Source organism: Dendropsophus ebraccatus, chromosome 11, assembly GCF_027789765.1.
Source record: "Dendropsophus ebraccatus isolate aDenEbr1 chromosome 11, aDenEbr1.pat, whole genome shotgun sequence".
NCBI classification, from domain to species: Eukaryota; Metazoa; Chordata; class Amphibia; order Anura; family Hylidae; genus Dendropsophus; species Dendropsophus ebraccatus.
In genome coordinates, this window is record NC_091464.1 from 79,161,897 (window position 1) to 79,171,711 (window position 9,815).

A 9,815-nucleotide genomic window follows, 5' to 3' on the forward strand; every position below is an offset into this window, starting at 1 on the left:
TCAGTCTTTCCTTCATGACCTGTTCCCTGTTCATAATCCATTCCTGGCTTTGGCTTAAAAAATCTGTCAGATAAATCTCTCTGTGTAAACGCACCATTAGAGAAGGTATATCCTTGGAGGATCACACAAACCTCCACATGGTAGGAAAAAGGTGCCGACTGCTGTTAAATCCTTAGGGTCCTAGGAGACGGCCCAATCCATAATGTAAATGAGTGCCGATCTGCTAGGTTGGTGCTGAGCCGATTACACAGCTCAATGATTGTTTAGCAAGGGCTGTATGCTAAATATATATACACAAATATATATATATATTAGTGATGTCCATGCAGCCCTCGCCCTAAACTATTATACATCACCTCTCCGCGCTCCCTGTCTTCTCCTCCCCCCCCCCAACTCACTTCCCTGCAGCTTCAAAACGGTCTCTGAGCTAAAAGGCCACTCAGCCAATAACTGGTCAGGACCACCACGGCCAGCGATGGGCTGCGCAGCCTGACAGCTCAGAGACCGCTTTGAAGCTGCAGCTTTGGCAGTGAAAGGGCAGGAGGAGACTGGGAGGGTGGAGAGGTGATGTGTAACAGTTTATTCGATTACTCTATTACACAGACTGATGATGGGGCTGATTATTGCTCCATGTAACACGGCCCTCAGACATTGTTAGAATAGACTGGTGCTGTGGACCCTAGGTGCCTCCTGGGGCAGCACAATGCTTTGTGGCTAGCCATGGATTCTATTGACCGGCTATTATGTTTCCCCAGACCTAAATACAATTGATAAATGGTGAAATATTGTATTTCTGTGTATCTGACAGCACTAAGTAGTGACAGACTGCACTAGGTTTGGCAGCAGACCCCCCCACACCCACTCAGACACTGCATGAATTTCATCGACTCGGCAGTGTGTATGGGCTCCATCTGTCTCTACATTATCAGACTATATTGACCTGTAATTTCAGGTTGTAGTTTTCTTACAGTGTAAGGCCAGGTTCACGCAACGTAAAAATAAGGGCAAAATACGGCCGTATATGGATAAATACAGCCTGAAATGAAGAACATGATCATTATTTCATATTTTTATGAGCATAAGGAATGAGCAAATTTACAATACCAGTGAGGTGCTTGGCTCGGCCGTTGGCTTGTCACGAGATGAGCGAACCTCGAGCATGCTCGAGTCGATCCGAACCCGAACGTTTGGCATTTGATTAGCGGTGGCTGCTGAAGTTGGATAAAGCCCTAAGGCTATGTGGAAATCATGGATATAGTCATTGGCTGTATCCATGTTTTCCAGACAACCTTAGAGCTTTATCCAAGTTCAGCAGCCCCAGCTAATCAAATGCCGAACGTTCCGGTTCGGATCGACTCGAGCCCAGTTCACTCATCTCTACTTGTTAGCCTGCTGCCTTTGAACTCCGCTCCAGGTGCCTGGAAAAGCTGGATCCAGTCCTGGGAAACCTAACAAAACACTTTGCTAGTATTGTAAATTCACTCATACCTAGAGAGCAGCCTTCAATTATATAGGTTTCTAAAAACTTATCATATTGTTCTTATCCAATGACACTTTGTATCAGTAAAGATTTTTAACCTAAATCTAAATTCAATAGATTAATACAATACATCATTTTAAAGTTTACCTGTCGATTATAAAAACTTTTGACATGTTCAAAGTTTTGATCGGCGCGGGTCTGAGTGTTCACACCTGTACCAATTGAGAGGATGAGCTAAGAGCAGATTGCCCTACATTAGATCCACACCCCCCACCGTGTCAGTCGATCTCCATAGACTTAGGCTACGTTCACACAGAGCAAAAGGAGCGGATTACGCAAGGAAATATTTCCGCCTGAAATCAACTGACGCTGAATTCCGAGCAGAATATAAGCAGAATGCAAGCAGAATCCCTGCGTATTCTGCTAGGAAAGTGTTCAGCTCGTAATCAGCTCTTGACAAATTCAGCGCGGAATACTCGAGGAATCCGCGCTGAATCCGCATGCATTCAGCGCTGAAATTCAGCGAGTATTTGGTGAGTAAACTAGACTATACCAGAACATATACTAGAATCCTCCTCCCCCCCCCTTTTCCCCATTTCCGCGCTGATTCAGTGAGTAATTTCCGCTTGTATTACGCTTGTATTCCGTGCTGAATCCGCGCTGAAACAGAAAATCAGAGCCCCATTGATTTGTATAGGCTTCCGCTAGCGGAAGAATGAACATGTTCATTCTTCTGGCGGAAAGCGGATTAGTTCAGTGCGGAAATTCCACTGTGTGAACTGCAGAGCAGAATTTCCATTCAACACAATGGAAATTAGCTCTGCACCTATTTTAACAGCTGAAATTTCAGCGCTGATTCAGCGCAGAAATTCAGCTGCTTTTGCTCAGTGGGAACGAGCCCTTACATATGCAATCAGATGGCGCCTGAGTAATCACATGACACAGGGGCAGGAGAAGAGTGCTTATCGGGCATTAAATAAATTAAATATCAATTACTGCAATTAAAGGGGTACTCTGGCGCTGATAATATAAAAAAAAGGTCCTTAAAGCTTCAGTTTGTGTCTTCATTTTTTTCTTCACTTCCTGGTTTGGGCTTTCCCATGATGCACTTTGTCTCCTGTGATGTCTAACTGACTCTGTAAAACCTAGATGGCTTACATCTTGCTCAGCCAATCACACCTGAGCAACCTGAGACATCTGACAGAGGCTGGTCTAACAGAGCTTAGACCCACCTCCCTCTTGATGATGTCATTGTCACAAAATGGCTGCCACAGAGCAGCCTGGGGTCAACAGTCATTAGGTAAGAATGAGTTTACTTCACTTCCAGGTGAGGGATTGAGGGGGGAAGAAAATAGGGAAGGGGGTCAGATAGGTGATTGAAGCATATTACAAAGTTAGGGTCACAGATTATCTGACAGATATGACAGATTTTTGCAGCCAAAGCCAGGAATGGACTTTAAACAGGAAACAGGTCATAAAGGAAAGACTGAGATTTCTCTTTTTTCAAATACATTTCTGGTTTTGGCTGCAAAAATCTGGCAGATGTCTGTCAGATAATCTGTGTGTGTAAACGGACCCTTATATAACTTTGTAATGTGTTTCAATTACTGAGAAAAAGAATTTCGCTGGAGTACCCCTTTTAGTCACGTTACTGCCATCCAGCCGTCCTTCATTCAGTTAATGCAATAAAACTCAGTGTGCAAACATTTCCTTACTATTAAAAATGCACAAGGATTTTTGCCCAATTTGTGCAGAGGGGAAAAAAAATAAAAAATAGAAAAGGTTTTTAAAGGGGTACCCCGCATGTGTACCCGGAAGTGTGGTATACATTACCTGATCCGTGTCGAGGGCCGTCCGCCATTTTGTGCCAAACGTCATCTTCGGACGGACGAATCCTTACCGCTGTCCCCCTACGCCACGTCACAACTGTGCTCAGCCGTGATTGGCTGAGCATAAATCGCGGCTGAGCACAGTTGTGACGCGGCGGAGGAGGGACGGCAGCAAGGATTCGGCCGTCCGTCCGAAGATGACGTTTGGCACAAAATGGCGGACAGCCCTCGACACGGATCAGGTAATGTATAATGCACCACACTTCCGGGTACACATGCGGGGGTGGGGGGACACAGGGAAGGGGGCGATTTACAGACATAACATACATTACACTCTCACCCACCCCTCAGCGTTGCAGTATACAAGTGACATCACTCATGCATCAAGGAAAGAAGCCAGAGGGTAGTACTGCTGCAGTTAGTAAACAATGTTGGTTTCCTGAAGCCTCCTGAAAGACTTCCTGATCACTTTCCAGACTGTAAGAACACCAGTGGACATGAACAGGGGGCCTAAACTAAGGAATGGACATAATTTGGAAAGAGGATATAAGCCCTTCCAGTGTTATAACCTTAAAGATACTTTTAAAAACACTTAAAATTAAGATTGCCCTCCCCCTCTGAAACTAGATTTGCCCCCCCATCCCCCCCCCCCCCCCCCCCCCCACACACACACACACACACACATCTTACATTTGACAGCTCCGGCACAGAAGGAGTAAGTTATGTTAAATTGTTTAGAAAAACATGCAATCCAGCCCTCTTCAGGTAAGAGAATCTAGGGGGAGATCTATCAAACATGGTGTAAAGTGAAACTGGCTCAGTTGCCCCTAGCAACCAATCAGATTCCACCTTTCATTCCTCACAGACTCTGGAAAATGAAAGGTGGAATCTGATTGGTTGATAGGGGTAACTGAGCCAGTTTCACTTTACACCATGTTTAATTAATCTCCCCCTATTGTTTATTATAAATTGTGAAAAACAAAAACATACAATGGATAAACTCTGACCTGCAGAGTGTGCTGGACAGCTTGTTTCTGTGGACTGTTAGAATTACCCATGGTCAGTTGATTTTCTTTTTCTTCTTTTCAAAAAGAGTCAGCGCATGACAGGAAACTCCCGGCATACAGAGCGGCGGGAAGGGCTCTAATGATCCTTTGTCCGCCGCTCTGTCAATACACAGCGATCTCGCACTGTACAGCGCAAGATCGCTGTGTATGTCTGTCCTACCTGACCCAATTAGTTTATACCTAAAGCAGTCTGTAACTTATACTTTACCTAATCCTTCACAGCGATGTAGTGTGGCCGGGCATGGCCATCTCAATTACATGACTTGTGTTCCACCGTCTGAACGCAAGTGACGTCATCAAGATGGCGCCCGGCCTTACTGCACTGCTACAGAGGAGTGGGTAAAGTATAAGATACAGACTGCAAAGGCAATCTGTATCTTCATAAACAGAAGATGCAGTCTTTATCTTATACTTTACCCACTCCTCTGTACCGATGCAGTAAGGCCGGGCACCATCTTGACGTCAGTTTCGTGCCGACAGTGGAACGCAAGTTACGTAATCAAGATGGCGGCGCCCTGGCCACACTACACTGCTAGGAAGGATTAGGTAAAGTATAACATACAGACAGCAAAGGCAATTTAGCCATTGGATTATACTGTAACAATACTCAGTACCAGGTTTACAATTGTACATGCATATCGCACTTTAGGGTATATGGTTTGAGCCATCTGGAATCCCACTTATTGATAAGCTGTGGTCTCCCCTTTTTGTGCAATGTAATATGACTGGAGTTGTATTTTGTCATGGTCCCCTGCACCCAGGCCTTTTTAAGTGTCCTTTGTGTATATGTTTTCTTTGGGAATTATGAAATAAAGAATTATTGTTTTCGCTATACAAACTTTATTTTTGATTTAAATAATTCAAGGGTGTCTTTTTTGGTTGTGTATCTTCAGGAATAGACTTAGGGGAAGATACAATTCTATAACAGGGACAGTTAAATTTAGATGATAGGTTACTAGTGACAAATGCTGAACAGATCAGTGTATTACTTAAAGTTCTGTGCAGACGTTCTCCTAATATGCAGAATAGGATTCTTGCCACACCCCTCCCCCCAGCTGCTGATTGACAGTTCACTAACTTTACACAGCACAGATAACTGCTAATCAGCAGCTGGTGGGCACAGTTTTGTTTCTCATGAATATCCAGGACTACTGGGCTCACTCATCCATCATTCTGTTCAGCTTTGTCACTAGTTTCTGCTACCCTGAGATAGGACAGCGGAAACCTGCTGACAGTATTATATAAGAGTTTGCACTCAAATGCTGAGCTACAAGTCACACAGCAAGGATCAGCAACCTGCACTTTTGCTTCAGGAATAATATCTTACAGTGACAGGCCACAAGAAATATCTGCTGTGCAACAAAAACTTTATTCAGCTATATCAAGTGTACAGGTTTTTGACACTAGCATACGACCAAACACAGTGCAACAAAACAATGACATGGAATGAAAGTCTTTGAGGTTTAACAGCCACCTCTCAGGCGAAGCACAAGATGGAGGGTGGATTCTTTCTGGATGTTGTAGTCTGAAAGGGTGCGGCCATCTTCCAGCTGCTTGCCGGCAAAGATCAACCTCTGCTGATCGGGTGGGATACCCTCTTTGTCTTGGATCTTGGCCTTCACGTTCTCAATAGTGTCACTGGGTTCGACCTCAAGGGTGATGGTCTTGCCAGTTAGGGTTTTCACAAAGATCTGCATACCGCCTCTCAGACGAAGGACAAGATGGAGGGTGGATTCTTTTTGGATGTTGTAGTCTGAAAGGGTACGGCCATCTTCCAGCTGCTTGCCGGCAAAGATCAATCTCTGCTGATCGGGTGGGATACCCTCTTTGTCTTGGATCTTGGCCTTCACGTTCTCAATAGTGTCACTGGGTTCGACCTCGAGGGTGATGGTCTTGCCAGTCAGGGTTTTCACGAAGATCTGCATACCGCCTCTCAGACGAAGGACAAGATGGAGGGTGGATTCTTTTTGGATGTTGTAGTCTGAAAGGGTGCGGCCATCTTCCAGCTGCTTGCCGGCAAAGATCAATCTCTGCTGATCGGGTGGGATACCCTCTTTGTCTTGGATCTTGGCCTTCACGTTCTCAATAGTGTCACTGGGTTCGACCTCAAGGGTGATGGTCTTGCCAGTTAGGGTTTTCACAAAGATCTGCATACCGCCTCTCAGACGAAGGACAAGATGGAGGGTGGATTCTTTTTGGATGTTGTAGTCTGAAAGGGTACGGCCATCTTCCAGCTGCTTGCCGGCAAAGATCAATCTCTGCTGATCGGGTGGGATACCCTCTTTGTCTTGGATCTTGGCCTTCACGTTCTCAATAGTGTCACTAGGTTCGACCTCGAGGGTGATGGTCTTGCCAGTCAGGGTTTTCACGAAGATCTGCATACCGCCTCTCAGACGAAGGACAAGATGGAGGGTGGATTCTTTTTGGATGTTGTAGTCTGAAAGGGTGCGGCCATCTTCCAGCTGCTTGCCGGCAAAGATCAATCTCTGCTGATCGGGTGGGATACCCTCTTTGTCTTGGATCTTGGCCTTCACGTTCTCAATAGTGTCACTGGGTTCGACCTCGAGGGTGATGGTCTTGCCAGTCAGGGTTTTTACGAAGATCTGCATACCGCCTCTCAGACGAAGGACAAGATGGAGGGTGGATTCTTTTTGGATGTTGTAGTCTGAAAGGGTGCGGCCATCTTCCAGCTGCTTGCCGGCAAAGATCAATCTCTGCTGATCGGGTGGGATACCCTCTTTGTCTTGGATCTTGGCCTTCACGTTCTCAATAGTGTCACTGGGTTCGACCTCAAGGGTGATGGTCTTGCCAGTCAGGGTTTTTACAAAGATCTGCATACCGCCTCTCAGACGAAGGACAAGATGGAGGGTGGATTCTTTTTGGATGTTGTAGTCTGAAAGGGTGCGGCCATCTTCCAGCTGCTTGCCGGCAAAGATCAATCTCTGCTGATCGGTTGGGATACCCTCTTTGTCTTGGATCTTGGCCTTCACGTTCTCAATAGTGTCACTGGGTTCGACCTCGAGGGTGATGGTCTTGCCAGTCAGGGTTTTTACGAAGATCTGCATACCGCCTCTCAGACGAAGGACAAGATGGAGGGTGGATTCTTTTTGGATGTTGTAGTCTGAAAGGGTGCGGCCATCTTCCAGCTGCTTGCCGGCAAAGATCAATCTCTGCTGATCGGGTGGGATACCCTCTTTGTCTTGGATCTTGGCCTTCACGTTCTCAATAGTGTCACTGGGTTCGACCTCAAGGGTGATGGTCTTGCCAGTCAGGGTTTTTACGAAGATCTGCATACCGCCTCTCAGACGAAGGACAAGATGGAGGGTGGATTCTTTTTGGATGTTGTAGTCTGAAAGGGTGCGGCCATCTTCCAGCTGCTTGCCGGCAAAGATCAATCTCTGCTGATCGGGTGGGATACCCTCTTTGTCTTGGATCTTGGCCTTCACGTTCTCAATAGTGTCACTGGGTTCGACCTCAAGGGTGATGGTCTTGCCAGTTAGGGTTTTTACGAAGATCTGCATACCGCCTCTCAGACGAAGGACAAGATGGAGGGTGGATTCTTTTTGGATGTTGTAGTCTGAAAGGGTGCGGCCATCTTCCAGCTGCTTGCCGGCAAAGATCAATCTCTGCTGATCGGGTGGGATACCCTCTTTGTCTTGGATCTTGGCCTTCACGTTCTCAATAGTGTCACTGGGTTCGACCTCGAGGGTGATGGTCTTGCCAGTCAGGGTTTTCACGAAGATCTGCATCCTGACCTAAGGTGGGGGAAAAATGCATATAATAAGCCATCATGAAGTCAACATTGACATAATACAAGATTCTAAGAAAGACTTGTTGTTATTTCTGGCAGATTTACAACTCACAATAAAGAAAGTCTCCCTAGATTGGTACTCCAACCCACACAATTTCTTTAGGTTAAAAAGCTGATTAGCTTGAAGGGACTGACAACAATGTTCATATGCTCTAATGAGAGGTGTGAGACAGATTAATTGACTGGACAGCTTTCAGCAGCTCCTGCTGACAGTGACCCAGTCCTCTGCCAGTCAGCTTGTTATACCCTATGGGGTTATTCTACAGGATGCCTACACCCTTTTACATTTACCAGAACCTACTTTTACAAGTCACTGACAGCTATACAACTTCCATCACAGCATCACATTGCTATACATCAGGTTATACATAACTGTCCATTAGCTTGTGCTGGTTAACAGGCTCCTGGAGGCTGCAGCTTGTCACTCAGAAGGGGAGCAGTTCATAGTGTATACCTCACTCAGAAGGGGAGCAGTTCATAGTGTATACCTCACTCAGAAGGGGAGCAGTTCATAGTGTATACCCCAGGGGAGAAGAGGCTAATGAGCTCTGCTCCTACAGTAAGCAGACTCAAGGGGGCCAGCTATACAGGGAGTTACCTATAGATGGCACTACACACAGCTTTTCTATGTATAGATGGGGCAGAGCACAATCCAGGACACCACATCTACCTGTCACAACGTTCTCACAAAATCTATATACATTCAGGATATTAACAACCACCTTTAGTTTACAACATTGTCACTTTCCAGCACCCACAGTGACAAAGCAGCTCACACTAAATGCTAAACGTGATATTTAGTCATGACCACCACATGTCTACAATAAGCATTAAGCCAACACTGTATGGAAACTACCGACCCTTCAGATCACCACACACGGAGAACACTCACTTCCGGCCCCGTTCACCTTCCCGCTCACCGGCAAAACGCTATAAATCCTACAGTCGTAATATTATGTCGCGTTTTTAGTCAGAAAAATACAAGACACACTGAATTACTGTAAATAAAACCATGTTCTTACCTTCTAGCAGGTTATTATAATAAATAAGTGCGTTTCCTGTGATAGCGCTACGTGCTGCTGCTGTCTCTGACTGAGCGCTGCGTCACTAGCCTCCTATTTATAACCCCAGCGATGACTCATCACCACCTCCTCCCTGATTTGCTCATGCGCCACAGAGAAACATAGCTCCCGGGACCGGGGCGAGGCAGCGATTATACACCCGAAAATACCAGATTCTTCAGTCCGGGATGGAATCCGCTCAATGGAGACTTGTTAATAGCAATTACCGGTCATGTACGTTATAATGGTTTATTAGTTACATGAGCGCGGAGGGATACAGAGCGGAGAGGGGGCGTAGATGGCCGAGACCTCTAGAAGCTTCCAGCCGGTGTCTGTTTGGGGCGTGTGTTTGGCGGGCGCTGATTGGCGGGATGTGACGCAATGTTGTTGCTGGGGCTGCCTGGCAGATTCTAGACGTCCTGGCTGCTAGGGGACATAGCGTATCCTGCTTCCTGGTTCCCGTGTTTACTCCATTTACTGGAAGGATGTTGTGACACAAGGATACTGTTTTATTAATAGTGTGAACACAGACTGAAATCTTTAAGGAGTTGTCCAACTATTAGAAGA

General features: G+C 46.0%; 1 protein-coding gene across 1 annotated transcript; it reads right to left on the reverse strand.

Annotated features, from left to right (window-relative positions):
- Positions 1–5,726: 5,726 nt before the first annotated feature.
- Positions 5,727–9,314, reverse strand: UBB (ubiquitin B). Its single transcript, XM_069945649.1, has 2 exons — positions 9,210–9,314; positions 5,727–8,131 (listed from the first exon to the last, which is right to left on the reverse strand). The coding sequence occupies exon 2, from the start codon at positions 8,123–8,125 to the stop codon at positions 5,840–5,842; it is 2,286 nt and encodes a 761-aa protein (XP_069801750.1). The 5' UTR covers positions 8,126–8,131; positions 9,210–9,314; the 3' UTR covers positions 5,727–5,839.
- Positions 9,315–9,815: the final 501 nt, after the last annotated feature.

What these genes read in the sequence shown, in the direction of transcription:
- UBB (XM_069945649.1), bottom strand. Translation starts at nt 8,125, where the DNA reads ATGCAGATCTTCGTGAAAACCCTGACTGGCAAGACCATCACCCTCGAG.